Here is a 17,778-nt window from a genome sequence, read left to right as displayed (position 1 = left end):
AGGATGTAGTGGATCTGTATGGTTTTTCTGTGCCCAGGAGGCGTTTCTCCATGAGGAATTATATATGCGCCGCAGGATGCCCCTTCTGGAGGCGATGATGGTAGTGATGACTTGGTTAGAATAGCCCTTCTTTGCTAGGTTTCCGACGCTCAAGCCACCAGGCGGTCAGACAGAACCATCGGGTTGGGGTGACGCGACCGCCCCTGTGACAACATGCCTGGGTGTGGGTAATCGGAGTATGAGAAGTTGCCAGTTGCAGAATTGACGAAAACCACGACGCCTGGGCCACCAGGGTTAATTAGATAACCTCTGCTTCCTCCATCCATATCTTCTTTGAGGAGTTTCGGCAGAACTGGAGTTGAGGGAATGCGTGAGAGTAGGCCTTTGGGCCATGGGCTGGTTAGCGCGATTCGTTCCCCAGCCCGCTGCGGAAGTACCTCGAAGTAATGCGGCAACCGGGCAGTTGCGAGGAGACGCCGGAAGAGGTCCGCGGGCGGGCTGGCCCACGTCTGTGTTATCCGGCGAAGACTGGGGTGTAGTTTTCCACCTGCCTCGAAAGTAGTGATTGACCACTGTTTCGCCAATCCGGCCTATATTGAGAATGCCCTGTATGCAGTACCATAAGGACTGCAGGTGTATCTCCTACCAGATAGGATGGCTGTCGCTTCCCGATGAAGACGCCGATCGAGAGCCCCGATTGTTGATGTGGGCTTTACGAGATGTTGGTCGGGTTCTGACCAGAAGATGGCAGTTCTGGAGTTGCGTTGAAGTGATGAAGGGCCAGGAGGATGGCCCTCATTTCTAAGATGCTGATCGGCATGGTGAGAGGAGCAGGCCAAATCCCTTGCGCGATGTCCCCTTGTAGGGAGGTTCCCCACGCTGAGAGGCCGGGCGCCCGAAGAGTTGGCGGTCGGTGTGGCAAAGGTAGACTTTCCTCAGATAGGTTTTTCGCTGACCACCAGCAGGCTTTCGCTGGTTGTTTGTTATCTGCAAGGACCTGTCCTTTTAGCATGATTCGAATTGGTGGCATGAGTGGAATCCATCGCAACTGCATGAATCTGGCCCACTGTAATACGTCTATTACTGATATGAAGAGTCCCATCAGTTTGGCCAGTTGTGAAGAGAGGCCTTGTTGGTCAGGAGAAATGGGGGTGACCATTTTCTGATCTTAAGGTTCATCTTGGATGGTGGTGCATGAAAGGCTTATTGTGAGGTGTCCACAATAGCCCCAGGTGTTCAACCGGAAGTTGAAGGATTCAGAGAACTCTTCTTATTGACAAGGAAGTCGTTGGCTAAGAGTGTGCATGACTATTCAGATCCTGTAGAGCCTGCTCTCTGATCGTGATCTGACAAGGATGTCGCCTAAGCACGGTGTATATGAATACCCCGCTCGAGGGCCATGATGGGAGCTAGAGACTGAGAAAACTCGCGCGGTGGCGAAGTCCTAATGAAGAGATTGTATTGAAGTGGAAACTGGGCCCACTGCAAATCTAAGAAATCTTCAGCAGGGGATTGATGGGCATTACGGGAGGTAGGCCTCCGTGAGGTCCAGTGAGGTTAGGGTAGTCGCCTGACGGAGTGTCACGATGGACCTGAGGGTTTTATTTTGAATCTGCGCTAAACGGATGAATTTAATTGCGATGAGGTTTAAGATGGCTCGCCAGTCGCCGCTCCTCTTGGGGACGGTGAAAAGTGTGAATAAACACCGCATCTAACGCTCTGAGGTGGGCACAGGTTCCACGCTGGATGTGAGCGGCGGCATGACCGCTCTGGTTCTTTCGTTTGTCCGGCTGCATTGTGGGGATAAATTCGAACCTGGGCTTTTGGGATGGTGGAAAATTCCAGGAGGATATCCGGATGTGACCACCTCCTTGGTCCACTGATCTACATGGTCGCCTGTCCATTGGTGGTGGAACTGTTGAAGGCGGCCTCCCACTGGGATCTGCGGTAGTCAGGATCTGGTTGTTCGTCATTCTGAATTGTCTGGGTCTCTGCCCTGGGTTACGTTGTAGGACGAAGGAATTGTTGAAGGTGTTACTATTCGCTTAAATGCTTGTTATTGCTGCTGTGGCTGCTGTTGTGGGAACCAGCGCTACCATCTCTCTTAGGCTCTGGGAGGGTGCGCGAGTGCTGAAGGTGTATGGTTTAAAGGAAGACGCATGTCTGTTCAGACTCCGACGTGATTCTTGGCATGGACTTATTGTTCTTGGTTTCCACTAAACAGCCGCTTCAGTTCTTTTCCAAAGAGGCGGAGTCATAATCATATAGGTGGAGACCACCTGTTTGGAATGGAGAAGTCTGCTGACCACAAGCTTCTTCGAACCAGGCTTGTCTTCTGACCACAGCTCAGTGCTGTGGGCTCGAGCTTAGCATGAGGGCGCCAAAGGTGAGAGTCGGCCCAGTAGTGAAACCGTTTCAGGACCCCTTTCCACGCTTCTCTCTGAGGCCCTGGGCCTCGGGGAAGCATAAGGAGAAGGCTATGCACCAGACAATGGTGGTCCCATGGTGGATGAGGGTTAGGCCCCTGATGGAAAGGGCTAACCTGTCGAATTCTTTTGAGGGCCATTATCCACTTCATGTGGTCTATGGGTCCTTTAGGTTACCTTCCACCTCCCAGACGAGGGCCACCCGACTGTAGAGCTACTACAGGGGCGCCGCACTGTGGGCGCTAATGATATTGTGAATATGTTCGGAAGACGAGAGGCTTTTGAGAAATGAAGGGCAGCTCTTGCTGGCCTCTAAATTGAGCTATTTTAATTCTTTCAAGAATTCTGGCAGGGGAAATGCGGGAGGAGCCGGACTGAGGGAGGATTCCTCTTCCTTAGGGACGCCTTTAACCTTTTTGAGGTGGAGGGGCTCCTGGGTCCTCAGCGCCTGCTGGGTTCCTGCAACCTGCTGATATAGCCTGCCATAAGGGGTGCAAGGTCCTCTTTTGAAAAGTTCGACGCACTGCTCATTGGCCTTTCGCGCCCTTCACTCTGAAATGAGATTCATCGAGCCCCTCGCCAGCTCTCCTCCTCAGATAAATTGAGGGGATCCATAGGCTGGGGTGGGTGGGGGTGGTAAAGCACCTGTGAAGAGGAACTGAGTGGTGTTCCAGGTCTGTGGGGTCTTTGATGAGAATGCTTTTTTCCCTTTATGCTGAGGCTTTTTTTATTTTTCTCATGTTGGCTACAATCTTTCCCTCATGGCTGTCCTGAACATTCCCATCAGGGACTCTGGGGAAGCGCATGGGTCCAAGAAGAGGATCAGCCATATTGGGAGACAGGCTGATGGAGCCCCTCCTCCCCGCTTCCCCTGTCTTGCCTGGCTGGAGACGCAGGCTGAGGAATTCACTGCTTCTGGCGCCTCTGCTCAATGGCGCTACACTGCCACACGCCTCCTCCTCCGCTTTCATGCTGACTCCCCGGAACCACGGGAGGAGAGCAACGCACCTCGCTCTAGCTGCATGGGGCTGTAGGGAGCTGCCAGCCACGCCCCTGAGTGGGACGCTGGTGCTCCTTTCGCTGGCTCCGCTGCGGAGGCCCCGGCGCCATTGTTGGCCGTGGGCTACCTTTTTTTCCTCTCCCTTCAAGGTCACGCATCGCTTGGAGGAGGTCGCACGAGGTTCTTCCCAGGTTCGCCATTTTGGGCTCTCGCAAACCGCCGCATCGGTTGTTGCCCTGGTGCTTTCGCCGCGATTTGCCGAAGAGTCTGGAGGAGGGGAGAAGGAGCTGCAAGGCGCTGCTCGCCATTGCCTGGCTGCCTGCCGCAATTAGTTGCTCTGCTAGCTGGTTGGGGTTAGAAGACAAACAGGGCGGAGACAGACTTACAAGACAGGAAGAAACAGAAGGGTAGTTGAAGAAAAAACAGCTTAGGCTTGTAGCTCCTAACAAGCGCTGCACTCCCTGCTGTAGGCAGGAAGAAGACTGGGGATCAAGGGGAGGTGCCAACCCAACACAGGAAGTGACATCAATTAAGTCCTGCCTCCCTGAGTATAGGTTGGAAATCACCCATCCAGGATGCCCGAGATCGCCTCCAGGAGAAACAGTGTGTGTGTGTGTGTGTTGTGTGTTGTGTGTGTGTTGTGTGCGTGCGTGCGTGCGTGCGTGCGCATGTGTGTTGAGAGTCAGTGTTAATACAGTGGCAGATTTGAGACCCTGGGTGACCCATGTTCAAATCTCAGATGCAGGCCCACTGGGTGACTTTATGCTGCGTGGCTCCATCGGTAGCATGCGGAATCGAAACCACAGCTGTATGCACAAGACCTCACGAGGCTCCACACCCTTCACATCCCACGTTTCTCACCACCGTCGCTCGCTGCCTCAAAGTCCCAGAGTGCACAACTGAAGGCCCTCCTCGCCCACACGCTCAGAGGGGAAAGACCAAAATGGCAAGCGACTGCTGTGGCGGCGGCGAAAAGCACCATCGTGTCACAGCCGACTTCCGGTAATTCCATGGGGTTTCCACGACAAGGGACATTCAGAGGTGGTTTGCCACTGCTGGCCTCTATGGAGCAACCCTGGACTTCCTTGGTGGTCTCCCACACAAATACTAACCAGGGCCAACCATGCTTTGCGTCTGAGATCAGATAAAGCTGGGCTAGCCGGTGCCATCCAGGTCAAGGCAAGAGAGCAACAGGGTCAGTCTGCCATTACCTGCCTCCGAAGAGCAACCCTGGACTTCCTTGGTGGCCTCCCATCCAGATTCTTCCGAGATCTGAGCAGATTGTGTTAGCCTGGGCCATCCAGGTCTAGGCAACTGGTGAACAGAGATGTCTGGCATTTACGTGCCTCTGCACAGTAATCCTACACTTCCTTAGAATAATAGAATCATAGAGTTGGAAGAGACCCCAAGGGCCATCAAGTCCAACCCCCTGCAATGAAGGAACACACCATCAAAGCACTCCTGACAGATGTTCATCCAGCCTCTCTTTCAAAACCTCCAAAGAAGGAGACTCCACCACTCTCCAAGGCAGTGAATTCCACGGTCGCACAGCCCTGATGGTCAGAAAGTTCTTCCTAATGTTTAGGTGGAATCTGTTTTCCTGCACCTTGAATCCATTACTCCACGTCCTTAATTTCTGAGGCAGCAGAAAACAAGCTTGCTCCCTCTTCGACATGACATCCCTTCAAATATTTAAACGCGGTTATCATGTCACATGGTTATCATGTCAGAGGTGGTATGATAATGTCTTTATTTTATTTATTTATTTATTTAGCTTTTATACCGCCCCATCCCCGAAGGGCTCTGCCTGTGTAGTAACCCCGGGGGAGGGGGTGGGCCTCCCATTCAAATACTAACTCGGGCCTCCACTTGGCTTCCAAGATCTGGCAAGATGGGGCTAGTCTGAATCATCCAGGTATGGTCAAGAAGCAGATTAAAAGTGGAAATAACGGCAAAGAGCCTTGGGCTGCATCGCACGGGCTGCCCTCGCACTTGGGAGATCTTTCTTTTTTCACTCAGACGCGCTCGGGAGGTTGAGATCCGCAGCTGCTCCGGGCAAGATGACTGTTTTCCTCGTGCCCGAGGAACTAAGCCAAGCTCCTCGCCCTTCACCACCTGGCCAGCCCAGGAGAACCGGAATGTCCCTTACTCACCGGTCCCCTTGTATTTGTCCACAAAACAGTACTTCAGCTCGTAGTCCCTGAGTAGGTCATGGACTTCCTGTGAAAAATACAAAAAGGGGAGGGGCAGCTAGATGAACTTGAATGGCAGGTGTTTAACCGCTTCCCCCGCCCAACCTGTCAGAACATCCTTAAACCAGTCCATTGAAACAGTTGTTGATGAACAACGGTTCCTTTATTGGAGGTAAGATTAGTCCAGCACAGCACAAAGAAGTCTCTGGATGCCCCAGCCAGAATGTTAAAGTAATCAGCAAGCCCAATTCCCCCCGCCCACCATACAATCTCACAGCTGCACTACAGACCAAAATATGTGGCCTTCACTAGCTGAGCAGAGGAGAGATAAGCAGTCAGGAAACAGCAGAAGAATAATGTATTGTCGAAGGCTTTCACAGCCAGATTCAACTGGTTCTGGTGGGTTTTGCAGGCTGCGTGGCCGTGGTCTGGTGGATCTTGTTCCTAACGTTTCGCCTGCATCTGTGGCTGGCATCTTCAGAGGTGTATCGCAGAGGGAAGCCTGTTACACTCTGTGTCCAGTGAGAAGGGAATGTTTAGTGGGGTATATATTGTCCATGTCTCAGGGTGGGGAACCAATCAGTAAGTGTTTGGGTGGAACTTGCTATGCAAAGGTGTGGTTGATAGTCTTATATTGCGGATGGCGTTTTTCAGTCCAGGGAGTGATTCACATTTTTATGCCCTGCAGGAGCAGCAGTATTGGTGAACGTAACTCCACCCAAACACCAGATTTGCATTCACCAATACTGCTGCTGCTGCAGGGCATGAAAATGTGAATCATTCCCTGGACTGAAAAACGCCACCCACAATACAATACTATCAACCACACCTTTGCATAGCAAGTTCCACCCAAACACTTACTGACTGGTTCCCTACCCTGGGACATGGACAATATATACCCCACTAAACATTCCCTTCTCACTGGACACAGTGTGTAACAGACTTCCCTCTGCGATACACCTCTGAAGACGTCAGCCACAGATGCAGGCGAAACGTTAGGAACAAGATCCACCAGACCACGGCCACGCAGCCCGGAAAACCCACCACAATCAGCAGAAGAATAGTTTCACCCAGCAGATTCACACAGACCAAAGTTCCCATCCCCCAGCACTCAAGCCACCCCGACACAACCCAGGACAACAGCTCACGTTCCACAGAAGAGGCCACCACCCATTACTAATGGACAGAATTCAATCTTCCCCTCTGTCAAACCCTCCTGGTTAACTCTGGAACCTACAACTGCAGTTTAAGGAATCGGGACGGACACGAGTTACCCTCGGCATCAATTCCAACAGTGCCTGCAGATCTGGAATTCTTACCAACTGATTTAGCTGGTGGGCTTTAGCAAACAGATGGCGGGAAAACACTACCCAGTACTCTGTCACTGAACGGGGTGAGCCGCTCCCTCCATCGAAAGAGACCCCAGTGTCTAGGGGCCCCATGATCACAACTGCTGGTAGGCAGAGCTCCTCTATCCAAGGTTACACACCCTCCATCAGACCCAGATGAAGTTGCCTGATAAAGAGGCAGACCCTTGGAGAGCCAGCCTGGTGTAGTGGTTAAGAGCAGGAGCGCGCTAATCTGGAGAACCGGGTTTGAGCCCCCGCTCTGTCACTTGAGCTGTGGAGGCTTAACTGGTGAACTAGATTAGATTGTGCACTTCAACACATGCCAGCTGGGTGACCCTGGGTGAGTCACAGCTCTATGGAGCTCTCTCGGTCCCACCCACCTCACAGGGTGTCTGTTTGGGGGGGGGGGGATGAGCTTCAGATGCCAGCCACAGATGTAGGCGAAACGTCAGGCGAAAATGCTACTGGAACACGGCCACACAGCCCGGAAACCCCACAAGACCCCAGTGATTCTGGCGCCAAAAGCCTTTGACAATTCACTGTCTGAGGAATGTTGGTGACAGTACTTTTCTGTCACAGGGAAGGCAAGGGGGTGGGTCCCTGTACTGGGGGATATAATGCTTTGCCTTTTCCATGTACCCAGTTCTGACAATACGAGCCAACAGCTTTTCTATGCTTGCAATCAACAAATAAGAATGCTGCTTTCAAAGTGTTGATTCCTTTTCATAAATGACCTGGAAGTAGGGGTGGGTAGTGTGGTGGCCAAGTTTGCAGATGATACCAAATTATGTAGGGTGGTGAGAACCACAAAGGATTGCGAAGAGCTCCAAGCGGACCTTGGTAAATTAGGTGAGTGGGCTCAGAAATGCCAAATGCAGTTCAATGTAGCAAAATGCAAAGTGATGCACATAGGGGCAAAAAATCCAAACTTCACATACACGCTACAGGGGTCAGTGCTATCAGTCACAGACCAGGAAAGGGATTTGGGCGTCTTAGTTGATAGTTCCATGGGAATGTCAACTCAATGCATGGCAGCTGTGAAAAAGGCAAACTCTATGCTGGGGATCATTAGAAAAGGAGTTGATAATAAAACTGCAAAGATTGTCATGCCCTTATATAAAGCAGTGGTGCGACCGCACTTGGAGTCCTGTGTTCAGTTCTGGTCGCCACATCTCAAAAAGGATATCGAAGAGATAGAAAAAGTGCAGAGAAGGGCAACGAGGATGATTGAGGGACTGGAGCACCTTCCTTATGAGGAGAGGCTGCAGCGTTTGGGACTCTTTAGTTTGGAGAGGAAACGTCTGAGGGGGGATATGATTGAAGTCTACAAAATTATGCATGGGGTAGAAAAATGTTGACAGAGAGAAATTTTTCTCTCTTTCTCACAATACTAGAACCAGGGGGCATCCATTGAAAATGCTGGGGGGAAGAATTAGGACTAATAAAAGGAAACACTTCTTCACGCAACGTGTGATTGGTGTTTGGAATATGCTGCCACAGGAGGTGGTGATGGCCACTCACCTGGATAGCTTTAAAAGGGGCTTGGACAGATTTATGGAGGAGAAGTCGATTTATGGCTACCAATCTTGATCCTCTTTGATCTGAGACTGCAAATGCCTTAGCAGACCAGGTGCTCAGGAGCAACAGCCGCAGAAGGCCCTTGCTTTCACCTCCTGCCTGTGAGCTCCCAAAGGCACCTGGTGGGCCACTGCGAGTAGCAGAGAGCTGGACTAGATGGACTTTGGTCTGATCCAGCTGGCTTGTTCTTATGTTATGTTCTTAATTGAACAAGTCTGCGGATGTGACATCCTCCTTACTAGAGCCCGTTTTATTGTACACTGACACGGGCTTCAGTGCTAGTTATACCGTAAGAGCAAACTACCACACAGCTTGAGCCTTTTCCGAGAGGAAGAGAATTTTTAAGAGCGGGTGATAATCAGACGAAAGAGAAAAAGTGGAGAAGCCCCCCGCCCCGCCGGCCATCTGGGAATTCTAGAACAGTCTGGGGAAGGACCAATTTGCCAGCCCCCCGTCTGGACAATTCTACACAGAAGGTTTAAATGCTCAAAGTTTTCAGAATTACTTGAGAGTAGCTGAAGTCCAGCAGTGTCGGTTAAGGGGAGGGGTAGTTTTTTTCTGTCTCCTGCCAAGGATACTTCTAAAAGCTTTATTCCGCCGCCGCTGCCCCCCACCCCGCAGAACGAACACACACACACACACACACGAGAATCTATAGCTAGCTGTTAAGTCGGACAGCAACAGATGGATTTTTACAGTGAAGGCCTCCCAAGAGAGGTAAGCAGAGGTGGGATTCAGGGGGTTCCAAAGGTTCTGTAGACTCTGTCGTTAAATTTTAAAATATCACTTTTTTAATACTTAAAATATTTCTTATTAAGTATGAATATTTTTATTACTTAAAATTTAAAAAGTGATATTCAAAATATTTTTAAATACTTTTAAACAGTCGTTATTTGAATCCCACCATCATCGGAGCCCTTCGGGGACGGGGTGGTATAAAAGCCTAAAGTATAAATGAATGAATGAATGAATGAATGAATGAATGAATGAATGAATGAATGAATGAATGAATGAATGAATGAATGAATGAATGAATGAATGAATGAATGAATGAATGAATGAATGAATGAATGAATGAATGAATGAATGAATGGGAACCTGCTGTTAAAGTGTTTGAATCCCACCACTGGAGGTGAGGATCATTAACTGTAATTTGGGGCTTGTCTGTGAAAGCTTGATTATAAAAGTTCGCTTTCCCCCAGTTATTTTGAAGTCTGGACCCCGGCCAATGCTGACTTTAGGGAACGCCAACAGCTAGCTCAGCATGTGCAGTGAGGCAAGACGAACCAGTGGACCTTAGGGCTGGAGTAAGCAGAGAAACTGGTACATCGTAACTTTTATTCTTTGAGGGGCGGCAGAGAAATGTCTTTTTGTGAGGGTCAAGACACCTTTCAGCGTGGTGCAGTGGATTCTAACCTGGAGCAGGTGGATTCTAACCTGGAGAACGGTGTTTGATTCCCTACTCCTCCACCTGAGTGGCGGAGGCTTATCGGGTGAACCAGATGTGTTTCTGCACTCCTACATTCCTGCTGGGTGACCTTGGGCTAGTCACAGTTCTCTCAGGACTCTCTCAGTCCCACTTACCTCACCAGGTGTCTGTTGTGGGGAGAGGAAGGGAAAGGAGCTTGTAAGCCACCTTGAGTCTCCTTACAGGAGAGAAAGGTGAGGTATAAATCCAAACTCCTCTTCTTCTCTTTCATCTCAAACAGGGAGGTAAATTTATAGCCTCTTAAGCTGCACAGTTGTATCCATGAAGCAACAATCTCCATTTCAGATTTTAAAAAGCTAGCCTTACCCAAGGTCCTACCTTGGCAAGGTGGCTGGCCCCACCTTCCGGTTGGAAAAGCATCTGGCTCAAAAGGTAAGCCTCGTGCATAACAGACAGGCAGATTCGAATCCAGTAGCATCTTAGAGACCAACAAAATTGGGAGGGGGTTAGCGTGGTGTAGCGGTTAAGAGCAGGTGTACTCTAAACTGGAGGAACCAGGTTTGATTCCCCGCTCTGCCACTTCAGCTGTGGAGGCTTATCTGGGGAACCAGATTAGCTTGTGCACTCCCATACACGCCAGCTGGGCGACCTTGGGCTAGTCACAGTTCTTTGGAGCTCTCTCAGCCCCACCCACCTCACAGGGTGTTTGTTGTGAGGGGGGAAGGGAAAGGAGATTGTATGCCCCCTTGAGTCTCCTTATAGGAGAGAGAGGGGGGATATAAATCCAACTCTTCTTCTTCCTTAGTCAGATACAAGTTGGAACGGAGATCCCTACATCATTCAATCCCAATCTGGACGTGGGAGGCTGTTGCAAAGAAGAGACTTCAAGTGCAAAAGGTTAAAGCCAAATGGAATCTGTTAGATTAGAGCAGAAAATTAGCCCCTATTCATTCCTGGCAGGGTCCATTGTTTTAAACTTGTAAATGAATTCAAGTCCAGCAATTTTCCCATTGTAATCTCCCCTTGAAGCTTCTCTATTGGATGACTGCCACTCTTAGTTCAATACTGGAATGTCTTGCCCAAAAATCACACTGGTCTCTAAGGTTCCCCTGAACTCAAATCTAGCTGTTCTACTGCAGACCCACACGGCTACCTCTGAAATTCTCAGGCATCGGGGAGGCAGAGCAAGATGTGTTTTGAAATATGTCTCCCAAACAGCATGAAATGTTCCAAACACCATATATCTTCCCCCAGCATAAGCCTAGCCCAGTGATGGCAAACCTTTTCGAGACCGAGTGCCCAAACTGCAACCCCAAACCCGCTTATTTATTGCAAAGTGCCAACATGGCCATTTAACCTGAATACTGAGGTTTTAGTTTAGAAAAAAACTCCGAGGAGTGTGTTACTCAGGAGTAAGCTGGGTGGTAGTCGGTGGCTTTGCTTTGAAGCAACCGTGCATCTCTTGCAATGGGTGAATCACGACCCTAGGAGGGTTTACTCAGAAGCAAGCCCCATTGCCAGCAACCGAGCTTACTCCCAGGTAAAGGATTGCGCTTTTGTTCTTTGCATGAAAATCAGTGGGGTTTAACAGGACTTAACAGGATTACCTACACTGATTCCCCAAAACTTGGTCTTAGGTTTAATGCTAATAATCGAGCCCAGCGGCCCAGGCCAGCCTAGATGTGGGGGGGGAGGACTCTGCGCGTGCCCACAGAGAGGGCTCTGAGTGCTACCTCTGGCACCCGTGCCATAGGTTCGCCACCACTGGCCTAGCCAAACACTGGAAAGGAAGTTATTTTTGCTCTTGAAAAAAACAGAGACTATCAACTAAACGAATTTCTGGAAAGCTGCCCGCTGCTAAAGAATCTCTATTGAAAGAGATCAGAAGTCAACTGATCCCACCTAAACAATGAGGGCCGATCACAAGGTCAAGCTTTACCTGGGGGGGGGGGGGGGGGCTGTTGGTCCACTGCTAGGCAACCATACAAATGTACACAGTGAGGATTTCCCACGAAGTTCCACGGCCCTTTCGGATGAGGCAACCAGCCCCATAGCAGAGCACACACACGCACTACAAAACAGTCACAATAACACATCTAATTTCACTGTTCTCTCCAGAGCATTTCAAGCGATCTTTTTGTGAATGGGCTGTTTCTGAGGCCTGCCCTTCTGTTCTCCCGTTCTGCATTTCTACCCAACTGAAACCAACAGAATTGTGCTACCAGATCAAGCCGAACGATAGGAGTCCCCAACATGGCGCCTGTGGCCACCGTGACATCTACTGAATGGTTTTAGAAATGTGGTGGGACAGGGCTGCTCTTTGGCCACTGGACATTTGGCTACCTTAGCAGATTTACCCCCCCCCCTTCTCTCCTGTAAAGAGACTCAAAGGGGCTTACAATCTCCTTTCCCTTCACACCCACCCCACAACAATCACCCTGTGAGGTGGGTGGGCTGAGAGCTCCGAAGAACCCTGACTAACCCAAGGTCACCCAGCTGGCGTGTGTTGGAGTGCACAAACTAATCTGGTTCCCCAGATAAGCCTCCACAGCTCAAGTGGCAGAGCAAATCCGGTTCTCCAGATTAGAGTGCACCTGCTCTTAACCACTACACCACACTGTGTTTTACATACAGGGTATATTTCAAATTGTAAATAAAGGTAGCAGTTTTTTGATAAGTGGAACTTTTTTCCATTGAGAGGGAGTGCACAATCTGTCAAAGAAGAAGAGTTGGATTTCTATCCCCCCCCCCTTTCTCTCCTGTAAGGGGACTCAAAGGGGGCATACAATCTCCTTTCCCTTCCCCCCCCAACAGCAAACGCCCTGTGAGGTGGGTGGGGCTGAGAGAGCTCCGAAGAACCGTGACTAGCCCAAGGTCACCCAGCTGGCATGTGTTGGAGTGCACAAGCTAATCTAACACTTTTTGTCCAGGCAGCTAGGAAAATGCGAGCAGCGTACATAAGGAGGGAAGGCTTTGCTTAAACTGATGACTTACCAAGTCCGTTGACAATTCAGCTCAGTGTGAAAGACGCTGTGGTAATATTTGATGTGGACAGTATTCAATGCAGTATTTTAATCAGATTAAATACTGTATTGAAGACTGTCCACATCAAATATTGAGAATGTAATCCATTTATATTTTAACCTAAAGACAAATTTATTATTTCAATTTTAAATGTTCTCATTGTATGTAGTATTTTCCTTTTATTTACTCTTTTCTGGATGTTATAGCCAATGGCTCAAACAATAAATATTATTACCTACCCACAAGCTAATCTGGTTTGCCAGATAAGCCTTCACAGCTCAAGTGGCAGAGCGGGGAATCATAAGAAAGAGCCTGCTGGATCAGACCAGAGTCCATCTATTCCAGCACTCTGCTACTCACAGTGGCCCACCAGGTGCCTTTGTGAGCTCACCTGCAGGATGTGAAAGCAATGACCTTCTGCTGCTGCTGCTCTCCTAAGGCATTTGCAATCTCAGATCAAGATTGGTAGCCATAGATCAGTGGTGGCGAACCTATGGCACGAGTGCCAGAGGTGGCACTCAGAGCCCTCAATTTGGGCACGCGCAAACAGAGTCCCCCCCCCCCCCCCCCCACATCTAGGCTGGCCTGGGCCGCTGGGCTCGATTATTAGCATTAAACCTAAGACCAAGTTTTGGGGAAGCAGTGTAGGTAACCCTGTTAAGCGCTGTTAAACCCCACTGATTTTCATGCAAAGAACAAAAGCGCAATCCTTTACCTGGGAGTAAGCTCAGTTGCTGGCAACGGGGCTTGCTTCTGAGTAAACCCTCCTAGGGCAGTGATTTACCCATTGGAAGAGATGCACGGTTGCTTCAAAGCAAAGCCACCGACTACCACCAAGCTTACTCCTGAGTAACGCACACCTCTGAGCCAACCTTTTCTCTAAACTAAAACCTCAGTATTCAGGTTAAATTGCTGTGTTGACACTTTGCGATAAATAAGTGGGTTTTGGATTTGCAGTTTGGGCACTCGGTCTCGAAAAGGTTCGCCATCACTGCCATAGATCGACTTCTCCTCCAAACCTGGTTCTCCAGATTAGAGTGCACCTGCTCTTAACCACCACACCAAACTATCAACTAAGAGTTGACAGTAGGGCTGTATATTCTTCCATCACAGTAGGAAGCATGCTGGACCATCTTTGTTGTAGAATGCTCCTCCCTGGTCCTAGTGCCTCCTCAGCCGTGCTCCCCCATCCATTTGAAAATATGACAGTAAAAATACGTTTTGGCATAAATGCTCTTGTATCAAAGTACCGTGTTCTGTAATGCACACAACAATGCTCTGGCCAAAGACAGCGTATGAAAATGAATGATGATTCTCATATTCATTTGGGACTATATTCTAACAAGAAAGCAGACAATTTTCTCAGCCGCTGCACCTCAACTGACTGAAATAACATCTTTCTGCGGAACAGACTGTAGCGACGCGCTTTTTCTCCCCGACTGTCCGACCTTCCAAAAGGAAGTGAGATCAGGAAGAAACTGTCTGGTTCTAGTTGAGGCGAAGAAGAGTCTGATGCATCTGAACCAACCAATGCTTGCCAGAGAACTTAAAAACTCACCCGAATGCACTGTTCTGTACTTGTGAGGTAATTTATTCTTCTGAGACTGGCCTTATTCCTAGATGGCTCTATACCACGCCAAGGAGAGAGACAGAGGCCCCTTCCGCACACGCAAAATAATGCATTTTCAAACCACTTTCACAACTGTTTGCAAGTGGATTTTGCCATTCCGCACAGCTTCAAAGAGCACTGAAAGCAGTTTGAAAGTGCATTATTCTGCATGTGCGGAATGAGCCTGAGTGTGACACACACACACACACACACGCACGCACGCACGCACGCAAGCACGCACGCACGCACGCACACACACACACACTGCCCGGCCCCAGACACCGCAGGTCTTATCAGCACGGCCTGATTGTGCACAGCTTGGACTCGGGGCCGGAGTTTCCACGCACCATGAAGAGCCGCAGGGGCTGCACTCCGAAACATAGGTCTGGAAGGGACCTAAGGATCATGAAGTCCAGCCCCCTGCCCAGTGCAGGAAATTCAAAACTGCCCCCACCCCAGTGACCCCTACTCTATGACCAGGGAAAGAAAGAAAGAAAGAAAGAAAGAAAGAAAGAAAGAAAGAAAGAAAGAAAGAAAGAAAGAAAGAAAGAAAGAAAGAAAGAAAGAAAGAAAGAAAGAAAGAGGGAGGGAGGGAGGGAGGGAGGGAGGGAGGGACGGGCTTACTTTCAGGGTCCCTGGTCAGTCTGACCTGGAGGAAAATTCCTGCCCACAATGTGGCGATCAATGGGCATGAGTCTGGGCAGGCAAGTGAGGACATGATAGCCAAGCTCGCCCCTTCCTGACCTTTCTTCTGTGATCTGCCCATGTTCACAGAATCGGCCTTGCTGCCAGATGGTCACCTGACCTGGGCTTAAAACCTCCAAAGCAGGAGGAGCCCACCACCTCCCAAGCAAGTCTGCCTCCCCCACCCCCACCCCGGAACTCCTGTAACTATCCAGAATATTCAGCTGAAAACTCTTTTGATTTAATTCCCACCCACTGGTTCTGGACTGATCTTCTGAGGACGACAGAAAACAACTCTGCTCCATCCTCTATATGACAGCCCCACAAATACTTGAAGATGGCTATTCTGTCACCTATCAGTCGTCTCCTCTCCAAGCAAAACATACAACACAGCGCGTTTCCAGCTAAGAGAGCCAGCATGGTGCAGTAGTTAAAAGCAGGTGCACTTTAATCTGGAGAGCCGGGTTTGATTCCCCGCTCTGCCACTGGAGCTGTGGAGGCTTATCTGGGGAACCAGATTAGCCTGTGCACTCCAACACACGCCAGCTGGATGACCTTGGGCGAGTCACAGTTCTTCTGAGCTCTCTCAGCCCCACCTACCTTGCAGGGTGTTTGTTGTGGGGGGGTGGGAAGGGAAAGGAGATTGTCAGCCCCTTTGAGTCTCCTTACGGGAGAGGAAGGGGGGATATAAATCCAACTCTTCTTCAAGGCAAGAAACAAACAGAGGACGTTTGCCATTGTCAGCCTCCGTGGATCTACCCTGAACTTCGTCAATGGTCTCCCATCCAAATACTAACTAGGTCTGACCCAGCTTAACTTCCAAGTCTGGAGAGATCACACTAGATTGGGCCGTCCAGGTCAAGGCAGAGAAACTGCCATCAAGCCAAGGCTGAGATACGGCTCACCCCATTGGGTTTTCAGGGCAAAAGGTAGAGGAGGTTTGCCACTGTCGGCCTCTGTGCAGGAGCCCTGGACTTCCTTGGTGGTCTCCCATCCAGGTACTAACCAAGGAAGATACTGCTCAGCTTCCACAATGGGACAAGATTGGGCTAACCTGGGCCATCCAGGTCAAAGTGCCTTTGTAACTGGCTGATCTAAATATTCTGTGCATAGCCTTGAGACCCAGCGTGGTGCAGTGGTTAAGAGCAGGTGCGCTGTAATCTGGAGACCTGGGTTTGATTCCCCGCTCTGCCACTTGAGCTGTGGAGGCTTATCTGGGGAACTGCATTAGCTTGTACTCTCCCACACATGCCAGCTGGGTGACCTTGGGCGAGTCACAGTCCTTTGGAGCTCTCTCAGCCCCACCCACCTCACAGGGTGTTGGTTATTGGTAGGGGGGGTGGGAAAGGAGATTGTCAGCCCCTTTGAGTCTCCTTACAGGAGAGAAAGGGGGGATATAAATCCAAAACTTTTCTCTTCTTCATTCCTTCTGCCTCTCCAAGTGGCCAGACTCTAGCACCCCAAAAATATCTGCCGTCTGCCATTTCCAGTCCCCAGACAGAAGAACTTCCAGCCGCTTGCTTTCCCCAAGCATGGGATTTGCAGCCATTCTGGCCAGCCCGCCAAGCCCTGCTCACAACTAGACAGCATCTTCAACCCCTGCACTCGAGACAGGCAAGGGAGCGCCAGCTACGCAGGGAGTTAATACACAGCTGGACTGCAGCATTTCGGTCACGTGTTGGGGCAGCTCTGGAAAGCTGTCCCAAGAAACTGACACGACGACGTTCAACGGGACACAAAACGTGGATTGTTAGAATGAAACTAAAGACTGGAGTTTATGAAACAGAACTAGAGCCCTACTGTGGAGAAAATTGATGGCGTTACATATCGACCCCAGACTACTGTTTCTCATAAAACAGCTATACACTTGCACTAGCTGTAGAATAAGAGCCGCAACCAAAGGACCGCTCACAGAAAATATCACCACAACCAGAGGGGTCAAACAAAGCTGTACATTGGCCCCCACTTTGTTCAATATATTCCTTAGTGATCTAGTGCCAACCCTCCAGAAGGCCAATGGGCATGTTCCCAAACTAAGTGCTAAACACGCGTCTGCGCTACTTTTATGCTGACGACAATCGTTCTTCTTTCCCACACTAAAGTTATCTCACTCGCCTCTTAAATTGCTGTGCTGAATATTGTAAGAGGAACGAACTGGTAATTAACTATGAAAAAACCAAAATAATGGTCTTCGCTAGAAGACCCCCCAGTCATACATGGACCATCAATAACAGACCCATAGAACAAGTTAACTAGTTCAAATATTTGGGCATAACTCTTACCAGCAACCTTAATTGGGCAGTACATAGGAAATTAGCACTCGCTGCAGCTAACAACAGTGCCCTAGCAATTCAGCGTTTCTTTTTCACTGTGGGCCACCAGTATATACCATCCGCATTGAAGGTGTTCAATGCTAAATGTCGCGGGCTCTCAGCTCCTCTATGGAGCACCAATTTGGATCGGAGCTGGCAACAAAAAATATAAACA

General features: G+C 49.6%; 1 protein-coding gene across 6 annotated transcripts in view; it reads right to left on the bottom strand.

The window, feature by feature from the left end:
- RAVER1 (ribonucleoprotein, PTB binding 1) overlaps window positions 1–17,778 on the bottom strand; it is a 75,106-nt gene that overhangs the window by 41,301 nt on the left and 16,027 nt on the right. For all 6 annotated transcript variants that reach the window (XR_007243996.1, XR_007243997.1, XR_007243998.1 and 3 more), the window contains exon 2: window positions 5,580–5,646. Coding sequence is in view for 2 of the 6 variants with exons in the window: in XM_048490609.1 (XP_048346566.1) it covers window positions 5,580–5,646 (67 nt within the window). In the remaining 4 variants the exon portion in view is untranslated. The remainder of the gene's footprint in view (window positions 1–5,579; window positions 5,647–17,778) is intronic.

The sequence above is a fragment of the Sphaerodactylus townsendi genome, linkage group LG03, assembly GCF_021028975.2.
Source record: "Sphaerodactylus townsendi isolate TG3544 linkage group LG03, MPM_Stown_v2.3, whole genome shotgun sequence".
Classification (NCBI taxonomy): Eukaryota; Metazoa; Chordata; class Lepidosauria; order Squamata; family Sphaerodactylidae; genus Sphaerodactylus; species Sphaerodactylus townsendi.
Note: the sequence above shows the minus strand (reverse complement) of the source record. Positions and strands in the feature narration are given on the sequence as shown.